This window comes from Oryctolagus cuniculus, chromosome 15 (genome assembly GCF_051225735.1).
Source record: "Oryctolagus cuniculus isolate XC-2025 breed Fujian yellow rabbit chromosome 15, ASM5122573v1, whole genome shotgun sequence".
Taxonomy (NCBI): domain Eukaryota; kingdom Metazoa; phylum Chordata; class Mammalia; order Lagomorpha; family Leporidae; genus Oryctolagus; species Oryctolagus cuniculus.
Window position 1 is genome coordinate 70,380,401 of NC_142881.1, and position 27,596 is coordinate 70,407,996.

At 47.3% G+C, this 27,596-nt stretch overlaps 3 protein-coding genes across 9 annotated transcripts in view; 2 read left to right on the top strand and 1 right to left on the bottom strand.

Moving 5' to 3' along the window:
• The window catches only part of LOC138845395 (cytoplasmic polyadenylated homeobox-like protein 2), a 99,288-nt gene that overhangs the window by 40,672 nt on the left and 31,020 nt on the right, over window positions 1-27,596 (top strand). The window lies entirely within an intron of this gene.
• On the bottom strand, window positions 3,047-13,002 carry LOC149122051 (transmembrane protein 254-like). Of its 6 annotated transcripts, none has more exons than XM_089313566.1 (4): window positions 12,823-13,002; window positions 11,122-11,225; window positions 10,264-10,323; window positions 3,047-3,501 (listed from the first exon to the last, which is right to left on the bottom strand). In XM_089313566.1, the coding sequence occupies exons 1-4, from the start codon at window positions 12,928-12,930 to the stop codon at window positions 3,360-3,362; spliced, it is 414 nt and encodes a 137-aa protein (XP_089169692.1). In that variant the 5' UTR covers window positions 12,931-13,002; the 3' UTR covers window positions 3,047-3,359. The 6 variants fall into 6 exon arrangements, with proteins under 6 accessions (XP_089169692.1, XP_089169696.1, XP_089169694.1 ...); XM_089313570.1 differs by having other exon boundaries at window positions 3,047-4,329; XM_089313568.1 differs by having other exon boundaries at window positions 3,047-5,020.
• Window positions 19,954-27,052, top strand: LOC149122052 (cytoplasmic polyadenylated homeobox-like protein 2). 2 transcript variants are annotated; one of them, XM_089313549.1, is made up of 3 exons: window positions 19,954-20,353; window positions 24,587-24,765; window positions 25,925-27,052. In XM_089313549.1, exons 1-3 carry the CDS (start codon window positions 20,275-20,277, stop codon window positions 26,768-26,770), a joined length of 1,104 nt encoding a protein of 367 aa, XP_089169675.1. In that variant the 5' UTR covers window positions 19,954-20,274; the 3' UTR covers window positions 26,771-27,052. The 2 variants fall into 2 exon arrangements, 1 of the variants encoding a protein (XP_089169675.1); XR_016221009.1 differs by having other exon boundaries at window positions 20,113-20,353; window positions 24,587-24,778; window positions 25,925-27,051.

Sequence of the window (27,596 nt, forward strand, 5' to 3'; positions counted from 1 at the left end):
CTATCCTCAACGTCCTCCGATCATCTCCCAGAGTAAAACGAGGCGGTGTGTGTGGGTTTCTGCAGTCTCTCTCAGTATTCTAAAGTGAACAGCAAACATGATATCATCTCAAATCCTGTGGAGTCTAATGCATTTCTAGTTACGTTGAGTGAAATAAAGCAAGCTTTTTAAGGCATCCAAGTTGAGCTCCGCAGTTGGCCAGATTGGGCCTTTCTCTCCCCTGGTAATGACTTGTCATGTTTACAAACCCGTGTAGATTTCAGTTGGCTCTCCACACTGTTTTGGATTCAGATTTTTCCCTCCTAAAAGAGCAACATGGAATGTAGGCAACCCAATGCTTGTTGGCAAATTGTCAAGAATTAAGTGAAAATTGGCTTAAGTCAGTGAGCCGACTTTTGTCCTCAGAGCTCCTCTCGTGAGGCCAATCCACCTACTGCCCTTGGGGAATCAACCACGATATCTGATGTTCGGCACTGGGACAGGGCCAAGGCCAGGCCCTTGCCTACCAGGATACTTCAAAAAGCTTATAGAAAAGTGGAATTAGGGGCTAGCACCATTGCGCTGTGGGCTAAGCCACCACCTGTGATCTGGCATTCCATGAGAGTGCTGGTTCCAGTCCTCACTGCTCTACTCCCAGTCCAGCTCCCTGCTAATGCACCTGGTAAAACAGACTAAGATGACCCAAGTGCCTGGGCTCTTGCTACCCATGTGGGAGACTGGATGGAGTTCCAGGCTCCTGTGAACCCCACTAGTGTGTCCCTGTTTGAGGCCCATCCACTAGTCCAGAGATTTTCACCTCTAAACCCTGAAGGAAAAATAATAATACAATCCACATTTGGGCTGGGAGCCTGGTGCAGCAAATGCCTGAGGGCTGCCTATTTGTTTCTATAAACTACATCCCATCCCCAGTGGGGTTTTATGTTGCTAACACTCACGCACATGGCCTGTGCTGTCGCTAACCTGGTGCAAGGATCAGGTTGCAACCTGAAGCTTCTATTTCTTCAGGTCCATCGCAGGAGCGGGGGAGTCCTCCACCTGAGCTAGTCAGTCATCTTTGGCAGGAACTCCCTTCATGTCTCTAACTCTCTAGCTGTAAAATGGGGACAATGGTTGCCTTAAAAAGCTGTGGGCTTTGGATATTTTATTATCAGTGTTTGGAACAATGATGCTGAGCCATTTCTATGTCTTCTTTTCAGAAATGTCTATCCAGGTCCTTTGACCGTTAGTAACTGGCGCATGCTTTGTTGCTATTGAGTTGTATAGTTCCCGCATATTTTGGATATTATTAGATGTATGCTTTGCAAAAATTTTTCTCCCATTCTGTAGGTTTTTCTCTTTGCTCTGTTAATCATTTTCTTGGCTGTGCTGAAGCTTTTCAGTTTGTCTATTTTATCTTTTGTTGCCTGGACTTTTGGGATTAGAGCCATAAAACCATCACCCAGATTAACGTTATAGAACTTGCCCCCTCTATTTTCCTCTAGTAATTGAGATCTTAGATTTAAGTCTTCAATGCATTTTTAGTTTTGCAAATGGCATGTGGCAAGGGACCAATTTCATCCTTCAGCATGTGGACATTCATTTCTTCTCAGCAGCATTGAGTGAAGAGACTGTCCTTTCCTGTGTGTTCCTGGCCTCTCTGTCGATGATCCATTGACTGCTAAATGTCCAGGTTTATTTCTGGGCTGTTTTCTTCTGTTCCATTGTTTTATACCTCAACTACAGGCTCCCTAACTTCCCTGCAGTTTTCGGACTCTCAGTGTAAAGACATAAAGGGCCTCTGAAAAGCAAGCTGTTTGCTAAAACAAAAACTTCACCTATCTGGAACACAACCTCTTAAACTCAAGGCTGTTAACACTGTGGCTGATCAAACATGTTTAGACTTGAGCTCTATTGAGTCATAGCATATTGAATGTAGGAAATACTGTTAGTCTATAAATCGGGCCTATTAGTAAATTGTGAAGCAATTTGTTTTGTTTTGGTCCTTTTTTCTATTTTTCCGAAGTATGCACGCTCTGAAAATCTTTAGGGTGGGGAAGAAAACAATTTAGTCCATTTGCCTTCCAAGTCGATTCCAGTAAGATGCCTCTGATTTTTTTCTCAGACTCAAAGCTGTTTTTTTTTTTTATTTTTCTCATATCATTGCTAAGACTACAACATAAAGATGCCTCCATTTTTATTTTTTCCTTCACTGACATCAAAGCTCCTGGGCTGCAAGGGAGGGAGTGTCCCAAGGCCCAGAATCGGCCTCTTCCTGTGTGATGCTGCGTAAGTGACCTCCCCTCACTGTGAGGCTGTGGATGGGTCTATGACCTGAACAGCCAGCACCATCTGCTAAGACCCCACCATAGTAAAATCCCACATAAGATGGCATGATTTTATACTTCTGGCACTGAAAGAAAATGCCAGAACATTCTTCACTTGCTGCAGAGTTTCTATCAAATGCTGAATGAAATGAAAACAAGAGGAAGTCCTATAATTCAAATACACTGGTGTCCACCCCAGTGCCTCAGTGTGTGTGCAAGAGTTAAGTGGGCCTCTGGCCCGCGCCACGGCTCACTAGGCTAATCCTCTGCCTTGCGGCGCCAGCACACCAGGTTCTAGTCCCGGTTGGGGCGCCGGATTCTGTCCCGGTTGCCCCTCTTCCAGGCCAGCTCTCTGCTGTGGCCCGGGAGTACAGTGGAGGATGACCCAAGTGCTTGGGCCATGCACCCCATGGGAGACCAGGACAAGTACCTGGCTCCTGCCATCGGATCAGCGCCGTGCGCCGGCTGCGGCGGCCATTGGAGGGTGAACCAATGGCAAAGGAAGACCTTTCTCTCTGTCTCTCTCTCTCTCACTGTCCACTCTGCCTGTCAAAAAAAAAAAAAAAAAAAAGTGGGCCTCTATAAACCTAAGAGAGATATACCCCGAAACCACAGCATTCTGCATTTCTCTGTCAGTGAAAAACTGATATTTGAACCGTACAAACAGCCCCATAAAGTCTATTTGAGACAGAATCAAATATGTGATAATATATCAAAACTGAGAAACACAAAAAAGCACTTGGTTGAAGAGATAACTCACAGCATTTTATTTAAATTAATCCATTTCTTTCAATAACCTGATAGCACGGTCCCCAGCACCACCAATATTAGTCATTATTATTTCTCTTTGGAAAGGACTTCTTAAAAACTGGGTTTGATTTCCATGATGCTTAACTCCATGGTCAAAAATGGGGTTCCTTAGTGAAAAGCAACTCATAATCACAAGAGAACTAGAGAAAAACTTTAAGACAAATACCACCAGAAACAATTCATAGTCCATATTCTTTTTTCTTTAAAAGACAGAGCAAGCAAGACAGCAATCTTCCATCCACTGGTTCACTCTTCAAATAACCACAGTGGCTGGGGCGGGGACAAGCTGAAGCCAGGCCCAGAACTTCTTTTGGGTCTCCCACGAGGCTGCAGGCCAAGGACTTGGGCCATCCACTGCTGCTTTCCCAGGCACATTATTAGCAGAGAGCTGGATCAGAAACGGAGCAGTTGGGTCTGGAACCAGTGCCCATGTGTGATGTGGAGGTTTAACGTGCTATGCAACAGGGTCGGTGGCCCCAGTCCATAATCTTTTATATTGTGGTTTCAATTGGAAGCTCTCTTTTGGGGGAGGTAGTTGTTTCTCATAAATGTCTGCTTAATACAAATAACTTGCCCCCTCCCCATATTATGGAAGGGGTATGAAGACTAGTCCAAAGAGAACAAGTAAGCCATCCTCTAGGGAAGCTCCTAATAGCTCCTAATGGTGACAGAGTCATCCCACCAGTCAACAGTAGTAAGATATATCCACCAGAATGGAAGACACTAACTTGATGGATAAACCGTGAGCTAGACTCTTCAGAGCTGGAGGAAGACACTTGGAGTCTGGAGACAGTGATGGAGAACATGAAAGCATGAAAAAGAGACAGGTTTCCCACTGGGAGTCTCACCAAGCGGTGACACAGTCAGCCAAAGGTCTTGCGGCTGTCTTTTGAGAGGACAGTGTATGCAATGAGTCCTGTAGTTTTCACATAAAAATTGGAATGATAATGAACGAGTAGAAAGTGAAGTCAGCAATCAACACTGGTCAAACAACTCCGTGCACGGCAGGGGGACAGGTAAGGTGGGGGAAGTAGAGCTAAGCTGCACCCTGAGCTGGAGCAGCAATCAACCCCTGCGAGCCACAGGGCACCGTGTCCCGGGGTCCAGTGTAGGGAAAGGACACTTCGGTCAGCAGCAGGGAAGGCCACCAGCCCTGATTCTCAGCGTGCCTCTATGTGATCACTCAGTCTGCCCGTTCCAACTTCCTTATTTTTCTCTGTAATTTGAGAAACAGAAGTTTGAAAGGATAAGATTCTACCTTAGAGGTGCCTAACAAATGTATAAGGAACTGATGTATTGTAGAAGTGTCCCTACATCTTGGTCCAGAAAGATGGAGAGAATTTAAGGGAAGGAGAGCTAACATGGTGGTAGTGCAGCCAAGATGTTTTAACAAGAAGGAAAGGAGCAAAGAAAAACCAACAAGCAAATCTAGCAAGCGTGTGTCTCAGCCCAGATGACAGCAGAGCCCACAATGCCAGAGGCCCTCAAGAAGGTGGGGGGGAAGCCCTCTTCTGTGCTGAGTCCACAGAGCTGAAGGCTAAAATCTTTTCCTAGTTCCTTAATTTACTTGTAAACTTGTATTTACTTTTCCTATTTCCTTGTTAACTAACTGGTCTATCCAAGCTCAACCACAGCATATTATACGAAAAATGAGTAACTGCAGGGTCCTAGATAGCTTTGAGGGACACTTTTTACAAAATAGAAATATCATTGAGTGAAAATGGCAGTCCCCGTCACCCTGGAAAGGTGTCTGAATTAAGTAGAGGAAACTTCTGTATATTTGCTTTTAATTTTGTTTTTGGCGCTTTGGTCTGTAAGCAATCAAGATGGAAAGAGATGCTATCCCAAAGAAGAAAGTCTGTAGGAACCAGAGTAGCTGAGCCCGACCATTTGTGATTCCTTTATACCTAAAAAAAAAAAAAAAAAAAAAAAAAAAGTACAAAATATAAGCACCATAATTTTGATCTTATGGTTTCACAGGAAGCATTGTTTATTTATTTATTTATTTATTTATTTATTTGACAGGCAGAGTGGACAGTGAGAGAGAGACAGAGAGAAAAGTCTTCCTTCCTCTGTTGGTTCACCCCCCAATGGCCGCTGCGGTGGGCGCACCATGCTGATCCGAAGCCAGGAGACAGGTGCTTCTCCCGGTCTCCCATGTGGGCGCAGGGCCCAAGCACTTGGGCCATCCTCCACTGCACTCCCGGGCCACAGCAGAGAGCTGGCCTGGAAGAGGAGCAACCAGGACAGAACCGGCGCTCAGACTGGGGCCAGAATCTGGGGCACCGGCACCGCAGGCAGAGGATTAGCCCAGTGTGCTGCGGCGCTGGCCTTATTCTTTTTTAATTTTTATACTTTTTCTATACTTCCATCTGTCTACCACCTCCCCACCCTGGTTTTTTAACTTAAAGGGGCAATTTATTTTTTCTCTTCCTTGCTTCCTAATAAATGTATTTAGGATGGTACACTATTCCTTGGAACTAGTCTGGCTACTGTCCAGGTAGAGCAGGGTAGAGCATTATAACACGGTTTCTCATGAGATGACTGAAAGGAGATGGGCACTGGTATGGCTTCAGAGCAAGTGTCTGAAGATGTGAAGATTTGTACCAGATATGAATCCCAGCTTGGCCACCCGCCAGCTGTGTCCTGGGCACATCACTAGTAGCTCTCAGAAACAGTATTCTCATGTGAAAAACAGTCATAGTAGTATCTGTCCCACTTGGTTTATGAGATATATACACAAAGTGCTTAGGAAAGAAACTGGAACATAGTGTTAATATGCAGTCATTCAACTGTCTGAAAGCTCAACAGAAAATGATTCAGCTTAAGTGAACGGCTTGCTGCAGGCTCATGTGTATGTAATTAAGTCTCACTTGCATAAACCTTTTATTCAAAGCAAACTTTATATGCATATATACAAATGGTTTTTTTCTATCAATAAATTAAAGGAGAAAGATTATACATTTTAATAATGCAAAAAGTAGGGGTCAGTGCTGTGGCATAGTAGGTAAAGCCGCTGCCTGCAGAGCTGCTTTCCCATACGGGCACAGGTTTGAGTCCCGACTGCTCCACTTCAGATCCAGCTCTCTGCTGTGGCCTGGGAAAGCAGTAGAAGATGGCCCAACTCCTTGGACCTCTTTACCCATGTGGGAGACCCAGAAGAAGTTCCTGTCCTGGCTTTGGATAGCCCAGCTCCAGCTGTTGTGGCCAACTGGGGAGTGAATCAGCGGATGGAAGACTCTCTCTCTCTCTCTGCCTCTCTTTCTTTTTCTGTGTAACTCTGATTCAAATAAACTAATAAATCCAAAAAAATGCAAAAATATCTGATAAGTTTCAACATCCATTCTTCAAAGTTCTTAGCAGACTTAGATATACAGTCGAACATCCTCATTTTGACAGAGGAGATCTATAAAACTCTAGAATAAACATGATGCAAGGACACTGACAGCTTGGCGATCAGGAACCAGGCATCATGTCCACTTCTAGGCAACACGCACTGGAAGTATGAGTTAGTACAACAGGGAAGAAACACAAAGCAAAGGGACTGAACTGAGAAGAAAAAATAAAACTGTTTCTAGAGACACTTGAATGATGACTAGAAAACTGAAAATAATCTATAGATAAACTATTAGAATTAATAAATGAATTTTTAAGGTTGCTATGTATAAGGTCAATATATAAAACTGACTATATGCATATATGCTACCATCAAACAATGATAAAATGAAGGAAAAGTCACTTATAACAACATCTGAAAGTACAGGAAGCTGGATATTAACCAAATAAAGAATAGGAAAAACATCACAGAACTCTAAGGAAATGGAGACAAATCATTTTTCCTGGTTTAGAAGACTTAATAACGGAAATATGCCATTCTGCTACAAATTAATTCATATGGTCAATCTAATAAAAATGCCAACAGATAAATTTTTCATCTTTGAAGCACATGACAATGCATAAGGCTGTGCAAAGGCCCAGGAACAGGTAACTCTGAACAAGGTGAGAGGACGTGCTCCATCAGGTGTCAGTGATTACAAAGCTACTACTGTAAGATAATGTTATGCTGGCCCAAGGACAAAGAAGCAAACCAACAGAAAAGAACAGTGAGTTCAGAAACACAGACATATATGTGGCTATAAGCCACAGCACATTAATGAAGAGTGAAAGTCTCAAGAAGTGGCTTGGGGAAAACAGGGCATCCATATAGAAATATTAAGATAAAGTTGAATACTTGCCTCTCACAAAAAGTCAGTTCCAGGTAGATTAAAGACCTAAGACCCAGGGAGTAGACATTCAGCCCAGTGATAAAAAATCTGCCTCCCACATCACAGTGCTGATTGCTCAAGCAGTAGGGTCCCTTGGTTGTGGGAGACCTGGATTGCAAAGGCAGACCTGGATTGCTTTCCTGGAGCCTAACTTTGGCCCTGGCCCAGCTCCAGCTACTGGAGATATCTGGAGCATGAGTGAGTGGAGTGGAGTTCTCGCTCTCAAATAAAACTAAACAATAATTAACAAAAGAAAAATGTTTTTTAAAGTTAAATATTCACTGCTAGTTTAACTAAATGAATTCTGGAATATACAACTAGAGGAATAGTATGCAAAATTTAAAACTATTCACCAAACTTTATAAAAAATTATTTTATTTGAAATAAAGGCAGAAAGGCTGAGAGGGAGAGAGAGAAAGAAACTGATTTCCTACCTGCTGGATCACTCTCAAATGCCACCAACAGCCAGGACTGGAGCAGGCTAAAGCCAGGAGCTGAGAACTCGGTCAGTATCTGGGTCTGTCACATGAGTGGTAGGGACCCATGGGCTTGAGGTATCATCTGAGGCCTCCGAGGGTGTGCATCAGCAGGAAATTGGAATTAAGACCAGAGCCAGGATCTGATTCCTGGCACTTTGATATAGGATGGGGCTGTCCCATGTAGCATCATTTAAAAAAAAAAAGTATTTATTTGAAAGTCAGAGTTACACAGAGAGAGGAGAGGCAGAGAGGTCTTCCATCCGATGGATCACTCCTCAATTGGCTGCAACGGCCGGAGCTGCACCGATCCGAAGCCAGGAGCCAGGAACTTCCTCCGGGTCTCCCACACAGCTGCAGGGGCCCAAGGACTTGGGCCATCTTCCACTGCTTTCCCAGGCCCGAGCAGAGAGCTGGATGGGAAATGGAGGAGCCAGGACTCCAACCAGCACCCATATGAGACGCCAGCATTGCAGGTCTCGGAGGCTTTACCTGCTACACCACAGTGTCGTCCCTCAAGTAGCATCTTAACTGCAGGGCCAAGTGCCTGCCTTCAAGGTTATTTTAAAAACATGGCAGGGAAAAAAAAAAAAAAAACATGGCGGGGCCGGTGCTGTGTCCCCGCTGCTCTACTTCGCATCCAGGTCTCTGCTATGGCTGGGAAAGCAGTAGAAGATGGCCCAAGTGCTTGGGCCCGCACCCGCATGGGAGACACGGAAGAAGCTCCTGGTTCCTTTTTTTTGGATCAGTGCAGTACTGGCCATTGCAGCCAACTGGGGAGTGAACCAGAGGATGGAAAACCCCCCTCTCTCTCTGTGTGTCTGCTTCTCTCTCTGTGCAACTCTTTCATATAAATACAATAAATCTTTAAAATGAAATACAAAAAAAAAATAAAAACATGGCAAAGTGCTTAAGTGTATGATTATGGCAGATATAAAGTCAAACATATAGTCCAATCTTATCTCTGGTTAAAAGAAATTCAGAAAGGTATGTATTTTTAAAACATGGGATTTAAGAGACTATATTATAGCCTGATTGTGTCCTTGAGCTTCTGCTTAGGGACTGGCACATGGAGGGTGCTTAGTAAATGTTAGTTTCCTGCCACGTCCAAGGTCATTTCTGTATCTACATACAGCTCAAAGTACTCTTTCCTACAGGATGATGACTGGATTAAAAGTTTACAGGTATGGATTAAAACAAAAGGGAACTCAACAAAATATTACAAGTAGTTATTCCTGGGCAGTAGGATTTGGGAAGCTCCAAAGTTATACCATGTCTTCATGTATTCTTGCATTCAAATTTATTTACTCTTTCATTGATCTCACAAATCAAAGGAGTATTAATTCTGATTTATAGTGAGCTATGGCACATTCTAACACGTTAGATCCTTAAAGGACCGGTTTTAGGAACACAGTAAGAGAGACGCAACCTCCCTGGGCTTGTTCCCCTTCTCCCTTCAAAGAAGTGTACAACACAACACAGTCTTTTGGTTTTCATTAGAGGCTCCAAATGCCAGTCAAGAGCTGTCAAGCTGTGGGGCTGGGCCAAACACATGTCCTCAGCTAAGACCTCAGGGAGGCCCAAGAGGCCACTGGGAAGGAGTCTCAGAACGCTTGGGCTTTCCTACCACAGTCTCAAGCCCAGAGAACAGTTTCAACAAAGCCACCTGGAAATCCCCTTGCACTCTGGCAAAGGGCGACTGTGTCACTCCAAAGCGTAGAGATGGGTTCAGCCTGCCCAGTGGCAGAGCAAAGGAACAGGACTTCACGGAGGACCCCACTAGCAGACGGTCCCGGAGGGGAGAACAAATTGTCCAAAAGTACAAAGAATCTTTTTCAGTACTCTCACATAGTAGTCACCTACAGTAGCATCTGCTGAGTAGGGTCTGTTTGGGGGCTTTTAACTTGCATTTAGCTCCAGAATTACCTGCAGACCTTCCAGAAAGAACAGACTTGTAGGTCTGAAGCAAGACCTGCCAGATCAATTTTTCTGGTGGAAACCAGACATGTACAGTGAAACAGCTCCTCAGGTGGTTCACTGTGGCATCAAGATAGGAGATTACTGGCCTAGGAAAGTAACTCAGCTCTTTCACACACTAGGAGGCAGACTCCTAATCTTTTGTTCTAGGTGCTGCTGTACAGACAATTAAAAAGTTAAAAAAAAAAAAACAAACAAAATAACAGTCAGCCTAATGCACTAACGGAGTAAATAATAACTAACACAAACTAAATGGACTCACTCACCGAACATTTACTGAGTATTCCTGCGTCAGGCCCAGTATCAGGCATGGGTACTCCACACTACCTCAGAGTGCTCTCAGCCTAGGCGTGCATGAATTATTTAAATGTGGTGGCTCAGCTTCTACCAGATACCACGAGAAAGGTGACCAGGACCTAAATAATGACTTACTTGCACAGCACCATGGCATACAAGGACTCTGCCACGTGAATCATCCAGGCAAACCAATACCTGAAACAACAACAACAAAGAGGTTAAGTTGCCCTTGGCACACCAGCATCCTACATTCAGGTGTATGATTCGAGTCTCGGTAACTCTGTTTCTGATTCAGCTTCTGGCCAATGCACACCCTGACAGACAGCAGGTGATGGCTCAAGTACTTGGATTCTTGCCATCACGTGGGAGACCTGAATGGAGTTTCTGGCTCTGCCTTTGGCCTAGTCCAACTCTGGCTGTTGTGGGCATCAGGGGGAGCGAAATCAGTGTATGGAAAATTTCTCTGTATCAAAGAAAAAGAAAATTTTTATAAGGATTTATTTATTTATTTGAAAGGCAGGGTTACAGAGAGGCAGAGGCTGAGAGAGAAAGAGCGAGGTAGAAGCCTTCCATGTGCTGGTTCTCTCTCCAAATACCTACAATAGCTGAAACTGGGCCAATCACAAGCCAGGAGCCAGGAGCTTCTTCCAGGTCCCCCACATGGGTGTAGGGGCCCAAGCACTTGGCCATCTTCTGCTGCTTTCCCAGGCCATAGAAGAGAGCTGGATTGGAAGTACAGCAGCCGGGACTCGAACCGGCAACCATAAGGGATGCCAACACTGCAGGTGGCGGCTTTACCTGCTAATGCCGGCCCCAAACCTATTTCTACAAGTCAGTCTAGTTTAAGGGGGGGATTGTCTGATGATAAAATCTAACAGAAATCTGGAAAGATTCCTAAACGTGAACTAGCGCCATTCTTCACTACCTAAAGGCAACTGCAGGCCTTCAAGGTCTCCAGCGAGACCAGCGTGTTGTTTCTGCAGCTCTCCTTACCCGTTGTGCAGGAGGGTGTGATGATGGTCCACCAGGTACTGAGTGAACGAGCCCAGGAGCCCAAGGCTCTCATAAGGGATGCTCTGCGGCCAGAGGACAACCCACTGAAAGAGAACCAGAGGCACAGAGAAACCATTAGGGCACCTGAAGACCGGCAGGTAGGAAAGAACACTGATTCTACCAAAGTAACTACCGGGGAAACAGGGTCTGAAGGAGGGCACCTGAATCTCCCTCCTGTATTTCTAAAAAGCAGCTCCAATGGATGTGTGCCACAAAGAAACGAGGTGATGATCAGGCTCCGTGCACTGGCGGAGCGGATCCGATTTTTCATGAATTCCACCCCAAACATTATTTCCTAGACTTGTAGGAGTCTGCATGCTTTGGCCAGCTTCTGTCCTGCAAGCGGTGGCTTGGGCTCAATCTCGCAGTTAGAATCATGCTCTTCCACTCTTGCACACCACGCAGACACACTCGGAAAATCAGACTCGCGAAGGATTAACAGCAACTCCTCGTTCATGTAAGGTTTTTGTGGTGACCTTACCAACTCCTCCTCAGGCTCTGTTACAAGCCTTTCTGTGAATCACTGTCAACCCCTCCAAAGTTTAGTGCTCCACTTAGATCTGCACCAAAGGCAACACTACTTCTCCCAGGATGCTGTTTAAAGCCCAATATTCCAATAAAGTATAACATATCACTGCGGCCTCCTAACCGCGCGGTGGAGAGGGGCTGGCATCTGCCAGTTCCACTAAATTCCAACTCGAATCTTCAGTTTCCCAGCTTGTGTGTTCGAACAGGGTCGCGGGATCCTGGCACAGAAAGGGCACTCGGGAAAACTAGAGTCCCACGCCTCCATCCTGCACACGGCGAAAGGAGGGCGGAGGTGGTCAGAGCGACGCCGCTGTGGAAATGACACCCGTCCAGGTTCCAGGATCTCCCGGGAAAGATCCAAAATAGCTTCGCCTTCCTCCTACATGATACCGGTTTCCCCAACCGGTTTCCGGGCGTCTTTCCCCTTCCTTATCCTGGAAGTGAGACGAAAGTCACTCCTCCCCGCAGTAGAGCTGTCCTCCTGCTGTCACACCGGTTCTTGCTCACCAGTGAAATCCGAGCCATCCCTTGGCTTTATCCGCCGTTTTCCAAGCAACTCCCCCTGCTTCAAACACTCTAAACCTTCTAAAACCCGGCTTAGCTTCCGCTGGCGTTCGTAACCTAGGCAACCGCCAGGCGCGCATGCGCACCGACCCCGTTCCCACGGCGCCCCTCGCGCTAGGACAGCCCGGAGGGCCAAAACACAGGCGCCCGCGTCCGCGCCCCGCCCCTCACCGCAAAGTATCCCAGCCCCAGCCCCGTGACCAGCGAGGGCAACGGGCTGGCCGTCCGGAAGTAGGCGGTAGCATCCCTTGCGGCCTTCGAGTTCGCCAGCACCATCGTGAAAGACCCAGGCGCTCAGTCCTCAGGTGGGGAGTGTGCCCGCCCCCACCTGAGGAAAGTAGGCCAACCGGTTTCGCAGGGCCTCCAACACCTGCCAAAAGCCTTGGCAGCCGACTGCGCCTGCGCCTCCTTTCGGGTTCTGGCTTCCCTCCCCGCTGGGAGGCGAGAGAGCGAGAACTGCGCCTGCGCGGCCTCTCCTCCAAAGGAGGCGGAGGCCTGGGTGACAGGAGCGCTCGCTCCAGGCGGTTGTCCCAACTCGGTTGCCCCTACCGTGTAGTAGCCAAAGGAGAGCGTGATGACCGCGAACCAGAACACACTGCCCCTCTGGAAGTAGGCCGCGTTGCCTGCCGCCATCGCCATCGCCATCGCCATCGCCATCGCCGCAGCTCCTTACTGGGGTGCGTGGCCGGCTCTGCTCCCAGTGCAGTGGATGTAGGGCCAGCAGGGGCGGGCCTGGGCGGCTGCTCCGCCCAACCCGCGAGGAGGGAGGAGGGCCCCGGGCTTGCCAAGCAAGGGGGTGGCCCGACCAGCCCCGTCTTGGCCTGGTCATTATCTGTAGGGGACACCCTTTCCAAGCGTCGCTCTCTGTAACGCTGTCTTTCCAATAGATACATGTTTTTTAAAGAAAGATAAATAGGGGCCGGCGCTGGGTGCAGTGGAATAGGCCACCACCTGTGGCCCTGGCATCCACATATTATAGGCATCCCTGAACTATGACCACTTGACCATGACGGATGTTTTTGATTGCTGTCAATTTTGATTTGTCAGTATATTAAAAATTTTCCATCTATGTTCATCAGAGATATTTGTCTGTAGTTTTTTGTTGTTGTGTTCTTGTCTGGCTTGAGTATCAGGGTAAGGCTGGCCTCCAGGAACGAGTTTAATTTTATGTAAGCTATACAAATTTCATGTATTTCATATATACAGATTTAGGAGCATGGTGATCCTTCCCACCCACGCTCCCATCCTTCTTCCTCCTCCCTCTCCTAGTCCCAATCTTAATTTTTTTTTTTTTTTTTGACAGGCAGAGTAGACAGAGAGAAAGAGAGAAAGGTCTTCTTTTACCGTTGGTTCACCCTCCAATGGCCGCCATAGGTGGCACACCGCGCTGATCCGATGGCAGGAGCCAGGTACTTCTCCTGGTCTCCCATGGGGTGCAGGGCCCAAGCACTTGGGCCATCTTCCACTGCACTCCCTGGCCACAGCAGAGAGCTGGCCTGGAAGAGGGGCAACTGGGACAGAATCCGGTGCCCTGACCGGTACTAGCACCCAGTGTGCCGGCGCACAAGGCGGAGGATTAGTCTAGTGAGCTGCGCCACCAGCCATCGAATCTTAATTTTTACAAAGATTTATTTTCAGTTTACTTTATACTCATTATCCCTACACTAAGTAAAGAGTTCAACAAACTGTAGAGACAAGGGCTGTAAACCATCATTGCATCTGAGTGTCAATTTCACTTCTATAGATTACCTTTTAGGTACTCTTAGTTACCATAGGCAGAGTGACAGAGATGGGAGGCAGGAGAGAGAGAGACAGAGACAACCATTCCATGTTCTGGTGCATTCCCCAAATGCTCACAACAGCTGGGATGGGGCCAGCACCAGGCTGAAGCCACAGTCAGGAAGACTCCATCTGAGTTTCCCGTGTGGAGAAGAGGAACCCAAGTACTTGGACCCTCTGCTGCCTCCCAGGCACATTAGCAGGAAGCTGGGTTGGAAGCAGAGCAGCCAGGACTCGAACTCTCCTCTCCCACATGTAAATTCACACGTAGTGCAGCAGTAGAGGGCTGTCCAGTAGCGCCAGAGGAGTGTGATGAGATGTCTGCAGAGCAGGATGGGCATGTGCTGAGTCACAGCAAACACCCCACACTCTCCCAGTGTCATCGGATGGGGAGAACAACATGAAGAAAGCATCGTGCATCAGGAGAATTAGGGTAGTTTTTGGTTGCTAGAAGAAACAATGTGAAATTAAATTTTGTTGCTAGAAGAAACTGTGAAATTGTCCGCAGATCAAAACTCTTCTGATTCCATATTCCACTCATAGCAGGGCTGTCCCTGCCTTTGCAGACAAGAGGTTAATTACCCTGATTGGCAGGTGGGCACAGAGGTGTGGTCAGATAGGGGCATGAGGTCACTCGGGGTGGGGTGGAGGCCTGATCTTCCAGCTCACAAATGTGATCAATTTTTATTTATTTATTTATTTGAAAGTCAGAGTTACACAGAGAGAGGAGAGGCAGAAAGAGAGAGAGAGAGAGAGAGAAAGAGAGAGAGAGAGAGAGTGCTTCCATTGCCGGTTTCACTCCCTAATTGGCCACAATGGCCATAGCTGTGCTGATCTGAAGCCAGGAGCCATTATCTCCCCCAACACCCCACCCCCAGTCTCATCGGGTCCAGGGACCCAAGGACTTGCTCCATCCTCCACTGCCTTCCAAGGCCATAGTAGAGAGCTGGATCGGAAGTGGAGTAGCCAGTTCTGAAACTGGCGCCCATATGGGATACTGGCGCTCCAGGCCAGGTCCTTAGCCTACTGTGCTACAGCGCTGGCCCCAGGAGGTGGTATTGAGATGTGGGTGGGACCAGGGCGGTTTCTTGCCCAAGGGTGTAAAGCTCAAATCATTGTGATGACTGATGATGATGATGCTCAGTAGGTTTCCTGCAGGAATTGGGTATAGAGGACATTCGTTCATAACTGCTTCATGGTTAGGTGAGAGGCGGCACAGAGTAAAAAAGTAATGTTGGCTGTTGTTCTTACTATTGTTGCAGTCTAGTGGATTAAGCATTGGGATGTCTGAGAAAGGGTCAAGCAGGTAGCTAAAGTTGGGTTTGGGAAAATGCACATTCATTGCTGGCGCCACGGCTCACTAGGCTAATCCTCTGCCTGTGGTGCTGGTACTCCAGGTTCTAGTCCAGTTGGAGTGCCGGATTCTGTCCCAGTTGCTCCTCTTCCAGTCCAGCTCTCTGCTGTGGCCCGAGTAGAGAGTGGAGGATGGCCAGGAGAAGCGCCTGGCTCCTGGCTTTGGATCGGCGCAGTGCTCTGGCTGTAGTGGCCTTTGTAGGGTGAACCAATGGAAGGAAGATCTTTCTCTGTGTCCCATTCTCACTGTCTAACTCTGCTTGTCAAAAAAAAAAAAAAAAAAGAAAGAAAGAGAAAAAGATAAAGAAACTGCAATCTCATTAAGTGGGCATTTGACAGAAAATCATTAGGAAAACTCAGTGTGCTGGAAGTCAGTTTGATGAATCACCAGTTTACAGTTTACCGGATTCACCAAACTGATGGGCTGTGGCTTTAAAATGTCAGGTCATGGAAAAAAAAAATGCTACATTAAAAGAAAAAAAGATTTCTTAGGGCCAGTGTTGTTCACTAGGTTAAGCTGCTGCTTGCGATACTAGCATCCCATATGGGCATCCATTTGTTTCCCAGTGGTGCCACTTATTGTTAAAGATGTATTTATTTATTTGAAAGGCAGAGAGGCAGAGGCAGAGAGGGAGAGAAAGAGAGGTCTTCCATCCACTGGTCCTCTCCCCAGATAGCCAAAACGGCTGGAACTCCGCTTCTGATCCAGCTCCCTGCTAATGTGCTTGGGAAAGCAGCAGAATGTGATCCAGTTGCTTGGGCCCCTGTGTTGTACCTGAGTGAGTGTAATCAAAGGAGCACCACACATTGATAAAATTTGATGGTCCTTTATTGCCGGCGGTGGAGAGTGGGCTCATGCCCAAAAGAACTCTCGACCCTGAAGCCCAAAGCAACAGGGTTTATAAAGGCAAAAACTGCAAAATTGGGATGGGAATACATGGTTGCTAGGATCGGGAGAATACATGGTTATGGGGGTCAAGCTGACCTAAAACCGATGCGAAACGAGTATCAATTATAATCTTGACAATGCCAGTTGCAATCTTAACAATTTCAATTATAATCTTGACATTAATCCAGGTATTGGTTTTAATCATATGTAGGGCATAGACAAATTACATTTTTATCATTAACCCAGGTGCAGCCTATCCACTTCCAAGCTTGAGCGATCACGCTAGGGGGTTTCTATGCTCTGCCTAGTGTGATGTAGTGGACTGCTATTGTTCAACTGTTTTAGACCATAGTTTCAGAGCAGAGCCTCACGGTGTGTGTGTGGGGGGGGGGCACCTTCCCAGAATGGAGTCTCAGGTTCCCCAAAATGGAATCCCTACTGTCAAGGTGTTACTTCACCTGCACCCACATGGGATACCTGGATGAAGCTCCTGGCTTCTGCCTGGCCCAGGCTTGGCTGTTGCAGCCTTTTAGGAGTAAACCAGCAGATGGAAGATCTGTCTTTCCCTCTCTCTATGTAAGTCTACCTTTCAAATAATAATAAAGATTTATTTATTTATTTGAAGGCAGAGTTACAGAGACGAAGGGAGAGATATGGAGGTCGAGATCTTTCATCTACCAGTGCATGCCCCAAATGGGCACAATGGCCAGAGCTGAGCCAGGCTGAAGCCAGGAGCTTCTTCTAGTATCCTAAGTGGGTGCAGAGGCCCAAAGCCTTGGGCCTTCTTGCAATGCTTTTCCAGGCACATTAATAGGGAGCTGAATCAGAAGTGGAGCAGCCAGGAATCAAATTGATGTCCATGTGGGATGCTGGCATTGCAGACAGCAGCAGCCTAACCCACTGCACCCAACTCTGGCCCTGAAAATGCTACATTTTGAACAGGTAAACCACGAACTGAACATAGGTTTGGACTTTAAGTTAAACTGTTGACATCACAGAAACAATGGGGGAAATGAATATATAAGTCATTGATCCCAAAAGTGAAAAAAATTCCAAACTTCTGGGAAATAATAATAATAATAAAAAGTCCAGAGAAAAGACATTTAGGAAACACAAGTCCACTCTGTAGAGCACCAGCATCTCAAGTTCATTTGTTACCACACTTTGTTTTATTCTTTTTTAAACTGATGACCTTTATCAAAGTTGCCATGCTGATAACTTGATTGTGGTCAAAGCATTTTCTTCCAGCATCACTGGGAACTCTTCCTGTAGCACTTGAAACAGGTGTCAGGCTGGCAGGACAGAGTTTTTCAGTTCTCAGACATGTACAAGCCTGGTGGGAGCTCACAGTTGGCCAGTGGTGATTCTCCAAGGCCAAGCTGAACAGGAGTGGGAGCCCGGTCATAGAGCTGCCAGGAGTTCCCCAAGTTCTGGCTTTTCCTTGTAGGTGATAATTGGGAGGCATGTGTTTCTAAAGTTCACCTGAATACTGATTTCAGGGACTATATTTGTGCTGGTCATACCTACACTGCAGGGCTCAATACACAGGATTGGGTGTGTGTTGGTGTCATAGGCAGGCATATAGGATAAGCTGTGGCTTAGCAGGTTATCGCCCTAGCCTGAAGCACTGACATCCCATATGGGTGCCAGTTTGAGAACTGGCTGCTCCACTTCTGATCCAGCTCTCTGCTGTGGGCTGGGAAAGCAGTGGAGGATGGCCCATGTCCTTGGGCCCTGCATACGTGTAGGAGACCTGTAGGAAGCTCCTGGCTCCTGGCTTTGGATCTGCGCAGTTACGGCCATTGCAGCCATCTGAGGAGTGAACCAACAGAGGCAAGATCTCTCTCTCTCTCTCTCTCTGGCTTTCAAATAAATAAATAACATTTTAAAGGTTTTATTTATTTATTTGTGAGATAGAGTTACAGAGAGAGAGAGAGGGAGAGACAGAGAGAAAAGTCTTCCATCTGCTGGTTTCCTCCCCAAATGGCTGAAACAGTAAGAGCTGGGCCAATCCAAAGCCAGGAGCCTGGAGCTTTTTCCTGGTCTCCCATGCGGGTGCTGGGGCCCCAGCACTTGGGTCATCTTCCACTGCTTTCCCAGGCCACAGCACAGAGCCAGATCTGAAGAGAAGCAGCTGGGACTGGAACTGGGATGCTGGTGATGCAGGTAGAGGCTCAGCCTACTATGCCCCAGCAACGCCTGTAAATCTTAACAAAGCAAGGTCAATGCACTACTCAGTGAACATCCCCCGAAGTCAAGGTCCACAGGAAAAATATGAAAACTCTCCTGAGTTGTTCAGGTAGAAAAAGAGAGATTGTCCAATAGAGGTTGATGATTTAGAAGGTGAACCCTACGATTGGGCAGTGTGGGAGCTGGTATGTTGACCTTTGCCAGTGATGTCTAAATAATGGCATGAGAATAGAAGTGACTGCCTGGAGTTGGGGAGAGCATAAAAGCAAGTGAATTCACCTGGTCAAAATATTCTTTGAAACAAGTTTGATGGAAGAGGGAAAGGCACCATCTAGTGGAAATTCACGGTGCTGAGGTAATGAACTTTAATTGCAGGAAAAAAAAAAAAAAAAAGCCAGGGAAACCGGGCTAGGTCCAACTTAATTTTTTAAAGATTTATTTATTTATTTGAAAGTCAGAGCTACACGGAGAGAGAAGAAGGGGCAAGAGAGAGAGAGAGAGAGCTTCCATCCTCTGGTTCACTCCCCAGCTGGCCGCAATGGCTGGAGCTGCACTGATCTGAAGCCAGGAGCCAGGAGCTTCTTCCAGGCCTCCCATGCGGTGCAGGGACCCAAGCACTTGGGCCATCCTCTACTGCTTTCCCAGGCTGTAGCAGAGAGCTGGATCGGAAGTGGAGCAGCCTGGACATGAACCAGTGTCCATATGGGATGCCGGCACGGCAGGCGGCAGCTCTCCCCACTATGCCACAGCATCGGCTCCCCAACTTAATTTTAGTTTGTTTTCTCTCAGCCCTAGTCTCCTTTCAGATGTCCAGTTCTCAAACTATTCTATGGAGGTTTTGGCTGTTTTGAATGAATTATTTCAATGATTTAATTACTGTATGATGTTAGACTTATATTGACTTTTTTTTTTAAGATTTGTTTTTATTTGAAAGAGTTACAGAGAGAGCGAGAGAGAGAAGAATCTTCTTCCCAGGTGGCTGCAACAGGCAAAAAAAAGGCTGGGCCAGGCCAAAGCCAGGAACCTGGAGCTTCTTCTGAGTCTCCCATGTGGGTGGCAGGGTCCCAAGCCCTTGGGCCATCTTCCACTGCTTTCCCAAGCCATTAGCAGGGAGCTGCATGGGAAGTGCAGCAGCCAGGACATGAGCCAGCACCCGTGTGGGATGCTGCCATACCCACTATACCTTAATGCTGGCCCCTTATGCTGACTTCTGAAAACCATTTATTTTTGTGTACCTGAGAGGCTGAGTGAGAGAGAGCAAGAGAGAGAGAAACCTTCTGTTTGCTGGTTCACTCCCCAAATGTCTACAACAGCCAAAGCTGGGTCAGGCTGAAGCCAGGAACCTAGAAATGCATCCAGGTCTCCCAGTGTAGGCTATAGGGCCCATGCACCTGAGCCATCACCTGCTGCTTCCCCGGCTACTTTGGTGTGAAGCCGGATTGGGAGCAGAGTAACTGGGACTGGAACCCACACTCTGCTATGGGCTGGGGGCATCCTACGTGGCAGCTTAACAAGCTTTGCCACAATGCCTGCAGTCTTATATTCTTTAACGTCCTCATTCGCTGTGAGTCTCTGGCCTCAGCAGCCTCCAAACTCTCAGTTATCAGTTATCATTTGGCCAGGGCTAAATGAGAAAATTAGTTCCCATGGGTGTTCAGTGACTGGAGATACAAATGGAGATTTTGGAAATCCTGTTGTGCCTAGGGGGAGCTGTGTGTAGGGTGTGGCAGGGGCTGGAGAAGGGCTGGGTCTAAGGCGTGCCTAGGGTGGCCATCCCAGGTTTATATTAAATGAACGCTGTACCAGCAGCCCTCACTTCACTGCCCAAGAAGACGGTCTCAGGAGGGCTCCCAGACATGGCTTCCAAAGGTGAGTTTCCATGTGCGGCTTTCGGCAAGGCCGGGTTCTCGCTGTCCTGGTGTTCTGTGGGGCTTTGAGCTTTCGTCTTTCAGAAGTGCAGGCTCGTGGTCCAGGGGCCACTAGTGTCACAGGTGTCATTGTCTCTGGCTACCGCCTGGCTGAATGCAGGGGTAGGATTTCCCAAAGGCTCAGGTGTTTAAAAATTAACCCAACTTGGGGTTGCCTTAAAAAGTTTTCTGCATTTTAAAGATGTACCTGGAAGTAGTTTAGGTAGAACAGTGTCTTGGGTTCCCTTCAGAATGAAGGGGTGGGAGGTGTGGGGAAAGATGGGAAGGGTAGGGGGAGGAAACAGCCTTGGTGGTGTAATACTGGAGCAGGGAACTTCACAGTGTCGGTGGAATAGTGGAATTCAGAAATGTTTTGGTGCAAACAAACTTTGAAACCAAGAATAGGTGTTTCATGATATTCGTTTCTCTGAGGACTTCTTCTATTGGAGCCAAGTTAGATTCTTCAGGCAGCGCCGGCCGTTGTGCCATTTGGGGAATGAACCAATGGACGGAAGACCTTTCTCTCTGTCTCTCTCTCACTGAGTAACTCTGCTTGTCAAAAAATAAAATAAAATAAAATAAAATAAAATAAAATAAAAGCTGGAGTTCCGAAGTCTTGGGTTCTGGCCCTGACTTCTTTCTCTAAACAAGCACTGGGTGAGAGAAGTCCTGGGTCAACGACAGTCTGTCTGGCAGCTTGTGAGTGTGACATCTCAGTCAACTCACAGAGGCCTCCCAGCTCTAGGAGGTCTTCAGAAAATCCTTGGAAAGTGCCCATGGTGGAGGGGGAGCCCTCTCAGCTCCTCACTCTGTCCCAAAGGCAAAATCCAAGGCCCCAGAACAATGGTGCCCTTAGGGTGTGAAGCCCTTCCAGAAGCTGCTCTGGACCACAGGGGAGGGAGGGGCCTCCCAGGTGAAGATTGTGGGCTCAGCTGCCAGTTTTACTGCTGAGATTTTATTTAAACAAACAAATTTGATTTAAAACAAAACAACCAGTGTGTTTTTAAAATGTGTGTTTAGGTATACAAATTGCTGGTCAGAAATACTGGGAACTTTTCCTGTGGAGTTCTAGTGAGTGGCCGGGCTGGGGGTAGGGACCAGATACCCTGGAGCACCTCAGCGATAGATGCTCCCCAGGGAGGTTTTGCTGGGAGCAGAAAGCGCTCTTATCCCCTCTTTGCCTGTTCTGAAGGAAAGAGTTCCAACCAACAGTGTGTTCTCTGTTTGAATTTGGGTTTATACAAAATGCTTTACACCAATTATTCATATAATCAATATGTTTAAAAACATTTATTTATATTTATTTGAAAGGGATAGTTACAGAGAGATAGAGAGAGGGATCTTCCATCTACTGGTTCACTCCCCAAATGGCAGCAAATGGGCAGGGTTGGGCCAGGCTGAAGCCAGGAGCTTCTTCCCGGCCTCCCACATGGTGCAGGGGCCCAAGCACTTGGGTCATCCTCTTCTGCTTTCCCAGGGCTAAGCGGGGAGCTGGATGGGAAGTGGAGCAACTGGGACTTGAGCTGGCACCCATATGGCATGCTGGCACTGGAGGCAGAGGCTTAACTTGCCATGAAACAACACCAGCCCTGAATGTATAATTTTTTTTTTCCTGGACAGGCTGAGTTAGTGAGAGAGAAACAGAGAGAAAGGTCTTCCTTTTCCTTTGGTTCACCCCCAAAATGGGCGCTGCGGCCATCACGCTGTGCCAATCCGAAGCCAGGAGCCAGGTGCTTCCTCCTGGTCTCCCATGTGGGTGCAGGGCCCAAGCACTTGGGACATCCTCACTGCCTTCCTGGGCCACAGCAGAGAGCTGGACTGGAAGATGGGCAATGGGGACAGAATCCGGTGCCCCAACCGGGACTAGAACCTGGGGTGCCGGCTCTGCAGGTGGAGGATTAGCCAAGTGAGCCTTGGGCCCCGGCCCTATAATACTTTTACAAAATTTTTGTGGGGGCTGGCGCTGTGGCACAGAGGGTTAATGCTCTATCCTGAAGCATCGGTATCCCATATGGGTGCCATTTTGAGAACTGGCTGCTCCACGTCCAATCCAGCTCTCTGCTATGGCCTGGGAAAGCAGTGGAAGATGGCCCAAGTCCTTGGGCCCCTGCACCCACGTGGGAGACCTGGAAGAAGCTCCAGGCTCCTGGCTTGGGATCAGCACAGCTCAGGCATTGCAGCCAATTGGGGAGTGAACCATCAGATGGAAGACTTCTCTCTCTCTCTGCCTCTCCTCTCTCTGTGTAACTCTGACTTTCAAATAAATAAATGTTTTTTAAAAAAACCCACATAGCTCCATTTCACTGCCAAATGCTTAAGATACTTCTTAAAATTTTATTTGAAGGTTTATTTTATTTATTTGAAAGGCAGAATTACAGAGAGGCAGACAAACAGAGAGGGAGAGAAAGAGAATAGGGAGAGGGTCCTTCCATCTGCTGGTTCACTCCCCAGTTGTCTGCAATGACCAGAGCTGTGCCAACCTGAAGCCAGGAGCTCCTTCCAGATCTCCCATGTGGGTGCAGGGGCCCAAGGACTTGGGCCATCATCTGCTTTCCCAGGCTGTGGCAGAGAGCTGGATCAGAACCAGTGTCCATATGGGATGCCAGCACTGCAGGCAGCAGCTTTACCTGCTACTCCACAGTGCCAGCCCAATCCAGCACTTCTTACTGGCACCTCTCTGTCGCGCTGTCCCCCACAGTCCTGCTCTAGTAGCTACTTGGTGTGCAGGTGTGCTCTGGGAGCAGAGGCTAGAGAAAGCTGAAGGAAGGGGAGTCGAGGAGAACAGCAACGGGCTTTCGGGGTTTGTGTATTTGGAGGTTTGCTGGCTGACTTTCTGACCCTTTCCTCAGCTCTGCTCTCGCTCTCCCCCTTCTCTCTCCCTCTCTCCCTCTCCCCCTCCCTCTTTCTCTCTCCCTCTCTCCTCATCTCCTTATCTCTCCTTCTTCTCTCCCCTGCCTCCTCTTTCCCTCTCTCCCTCTCTGTCTCTCTCCACACCTGATCATTTGCGATGTCCACACTATGTTTTGAATGTCACAGTTTCTGTGATGAAGTGTCTCGGTTTTGCCTTAGGTAGTCTATAGTATGTTCAGATTGACCTTTTTAAAAAGATTTATATAAAGGCAGTGATAGAGAGAGAGACACACAGAGATCTGCCATCCTCTGGTTCACTCCCCAAATGACTGCAATGGCCAAGGCTGGGCCAGGCAGAAGCCAGGAGCATGGAACTCCATCTGGGTCTCCCACATGGGTGGTGGGGGCCCAAGCACTTGGCCAGTTTTCCACTGCTTTCCCAGGGGCTTCAGCGGGGGGCTGGACTGGTAGAGCAGATGGACTCAAATCATTGCTCATATGGGATGCTGATGTCCTCAGGGGTAACTTAACATACTGCAGCCCAACCCCCGGCAGCTAGGTTATACCCTTTGAAGCAGACATATGAAGGTTGTGAATTTGGTCTGCAGTCCTTGTAAGTTTTTTCACTTAAATTCTGATTTAAGAAAAACAGGATTGCCTCGTGTCAGTTCTTCTGGTGGCCTCTGCAGTAGAGAACTGTGCCAACGTTGGTTTGTCTGTAAGGTCTGCTCCCCTTCCAGCATCCGGGAGATGAGCACACACCAGAGGACAGGTTTAGACCCTCGGTGCTTTCCTCTCGCTGGCATGTCTGACACGGGTGAAGGAAAAATGACCTGTAGACTTGGTGTTAAATCTTTAAGTGCCATTTAGTTGATTGACACAGTGGAGAGTATGGCCACTTTCGACTTCATTGCATTGAGCAAAAAAGCCCACGCAGTGATAACAAGCAATAGGGGTACCAGACCTATCCTTGTCAATCCATGTTAGTCCTTTCGCACTTTGCCCCCATATATTTAAATTATTGTTTACCAGATTGTCGTCAGCTGGTTTATTTACATTGCCTCAATTACTAGTGTGGCTGAGTGTTTTCCCACCATCTCTGTCTTTGTAGTACATCAATTTTCACTAAAGAAAACCTTCTTCACTCCTGTTACCTTTATGACCTAAATACTATCATCTTCTCACCATAAGTTTCAAAAGATATGCCCACAGTCCATTATTCATTTTATTATGACTAGGTAAGAGGGAAGGTATCACCTTTCTAAAATTTTATTCTCTCACAGAGGTCTTTTGTTTTTCTGGATCTTGCTAATATTCTTGTGTTTTCTCTCTCTGTATTTTTCAGGAGATGGCCATGACAACATAGAAACACAACATGGAAGAAGAAAAGGAAAAGCACGCCATAAATTTACACCTGAGGAACTGCACATACTGAATCAATCATTTGCAGAGAGTCCTTATCCCGACTATACGACCAAGGAGGAACTGGTCAAAAAACTCCATTGTTCGTTTTACACAATCGAGGTACATAAACTACGTAGATATTTACATGAATATGTCTTTGTGGACAATAATAAAAAATCAACTAATTATGAAAAAGTATAACAGCATTTCATCACATAAAACAGCGTTGAAATTTGGTCCCATTTCTTCTTCATCACATTGTGGATGTGACTATATTAAAGTATAGTATGTGTTATTTTTGAAAAAGATTTATTTATTTGAAAGTCAGATTTACACAGAGAGAGAGGAGAGGCAGAGAGAAAGAAGGAGAGGCAGAGAGAGAGAAGGAGAGGCAGAGAGAGAGAGCAAGGTCTCCCATCTGCTGGTTCACTCCCCCCCTGGCCTCAACAGCCGGAGCTATGTTGATCCAAAGCCAGGATCCAGGAGCTTCTTCTGGGTCTCTCATGTGGGTACAGGGGCCCAAGCACTTGGGCCATCTTCCACTGCTTTCCCAGGCCATAGCAGAGAGCTGGATTGGAATGGAGCAGCCAGGACTTGAACTGGTGCCCATATGGAATGCCAGTTCTGCAGCTGGCAGCTTTACCTACTATGCCACAGCGCTGACCCCAATTACTCTCATTTTACAAAGGAGAAAAAGTAAAGAGTAGAGGTTCCACAAAACACTTAGGGTAAGGTATAAAGTAATACCGCTAAGTTATGGCAGACGCTTGTTTGTTTTGGGTATGGCCTTTGAAGAAAATGACATTTAGAATATGATTTAGAATATGTTGAATTAGGAATTCATTCTGGAAAAGCAGTTGGAGTAAAATAAGCAAGCTAAGGGAATGTATTTTGAGAACAGCTGCTTCACGTCTAAATGCAGAGGGTGCAAATAGGTTGGTAGAAGATTTGGAAAAGTAGGGATTTGCTCATACATAAGGGCCCGTGCCTCCTGTGAAGGCAGATGGGAATCCCAAATTGTGCACGATTACATGATTTTAATTATCATAAATATATATTTATATATACATTTACATATCATATTTACTGTAAATGCATTCTCGTATTATAAATATAATAACACAGGAAGCCCCAGGAAAGCGTGCTTGCATTTTTCATGTCTTACTCAAGGTCACGAAGCAAATCAGTGATGATGCTGATCCTAAGATGAACTACAAGATTCTCCTACATTGGGGAATATATAGACTCAAAAGTAATTTCTCTTTCATTTCTTTTTTAGAACTGGTTCCAAAATAAAAGAGCCAGACTACCAGCCAAGAAGAGACGCAAAGTGCTTGAAGCCAGGATGCCATATGCACTCCCTGTCCAAGGTCCCCCAGGTGTAAGCCTGCAGAATTCCCAGGAGTGGTCTCCCAACGCTGCCCAGGCGGCTGTGCTGGGCAGAGCTGTCTATGCCACTCCACATGCCCAGGAGCGGTCTCCCAACACTTCCCAGGCATCTGTGCTGGGCGGAGCTGTCTACTCCACTCCACCCACATGGGAGGTTCCCAGCCCGCTCTACGGCTCCTGGGATTCTGGGGTTCGAGGTGCTCAAGAGGCACCGAGCTATGCTCTGGAGAATCAAGGGAACGTAGGAGGTGGATCTTTTCCCCGTGGCATTCCAGGAGCAAGGTTTATTCATCCTTTTTCATCTGCACCGTATTTTGGGAATTCCAGGTCAGAGATGAGGGTCATGCAGCCTGATTGGCCTTCCCTGCTACCCGGTGTTCCCAGTGCTCAGGGAGCAATGCAACAGCTGCAGGAGCAGAAGAGCTCTCTTCGTTACCCACTATGTGAAGAATGGCAGCAGAATGGCTGGGGAACGCACCCTCAGCAGCCCCAGCAGCCTCCGGATTACTGGCAGGAGCTGCCCTCCCAGGACCAGTTTCCAATGCAGCAGAATCACAACAGCGCAGAGAACAGGGTGCCTTTTCCTCTGTCCCAGCAGCAGCCTGGAGATCGTCAAGGTGATGGAGAGCTCACGTTCTTGCAGGTGTTGAGCACAGCTCTGCGGGTACTCAGTTCTCCAACAGAACCTCACGAGCAAGATACGCAGCAAGAAGGTGCCCGTGATGCCCAGTTCTGAAATCCAGGACATTTTGAAAGAGGAACACACCGGTGCCAACTTCTGGGACTAGAAACGTGGCTGCAGGAAATGGCGTTGGGCTTTTGAGTCAGCAGATGGCTGTCATACTACAGTTGTGTACCTGGGAGTCGAAGGTTCTTGAAAGAAAGGAACTAGCTCATAGTGTACATCCTTTGTGTGCGTGGCTGGTTAGGGTTGTGAACGTATTTTCTATCATGTTGGCATTTATATTCTTGAAGGACATTTTGTACTGGTAGTTGTGGGGAGCAACTCGGACTAGACTGAGTTACTGGAATTAAGACTTATTCTATGCATCTGCTCTCCCACAATATGGTGCTGGGAGAGAAGAAAACAGCTTCTACACAGCTGCCTCCAGTTCAGCCAATAAACTGTAGGACTTGCTCCCTGATTGGAGGAGAGCAGCGTACTCGGCGTGTGGGCAGCCGAGTTAGGATTGGTGGAGGAGGATTATAAAGGAGGAGAGAGACGGCATGCACCAGGAACATCTAAGGGGAACATCTAAGAGGAACACCTGTGCAGCCCCCGAGAGAGCCGGCCGGCGGTGTGCCGCTCCCCTGCGGAAGTGGGGAATGTGGCCAGGGGGAACCGCCCTTCCACGGAGGTGGAAGGGACAGTAGCCAACCCGGGAAGAACCAGCAGCAAACCCGGGGAGGGCTGAGCAGACGAAAGAACAGCGCAGGGTCCTGTGTCGTTCCCCCATGAAGGCGGGGAGCGACATAATGGTGCCGTGACTCGGATAGGAAACTTAGGAGGGAAGAAACGGGAAGAACTGGGAAAATACCGGAGAGAGAGACTAGCAAACAGC

What these genes read in the sequence shown, in the direction of transcription:
- LOC149122052 (XM_089313549.1), top strand. Translation starts at nt 20,275, where the DNA reads ATGAACGCTGTACCAGCAGCCCTCACTTCACTGCCCAAGAAGACGGTC. An exon ending in CCCAGACATGGCTTCCAAAG is followed by an intron (nt 20,354 to 24,586) that starts GTGAGTTTCCAT and finishes TGTATTTTTCAG; the next exon opens with GAGATGGCCATGACAACATA. An exon ending in GTTCGTTTTACACAATCGAG is followed by an intron (nt 24,766 to 25,924) that starts GTACATAAACTA and finishes TTTCTTTTTTAG; the next exon opens with AACTGGTTCCAAAATAAAAG.
- LOC149122051 (XM_089313566.1), bottom strand. Translation starts at nt 12,930, where the DNA reads ATGGCGATGGCGATGGCGATGGCGATGGCGGCAGGCAACGCGGCCTAC. An exon ending in TCTCCTTTGGCTACTACACG is followed by an intron (nt 11,226 to 12,822) that starts GTAGGGGCAACC and finishes GTTCTCTTTCAG; the next exon opens with TGGGTTGTCCTCTGGCCGCA. An exon ending in TATGCCATGGTGCTGTGCAA is followed by an intron (nt 3,502 to 10,263) that starts GTAAGTCATTAT and finishes TTTCTGATCCAG; the next exon opens with CTCTCTGCTAATAATGTGCC.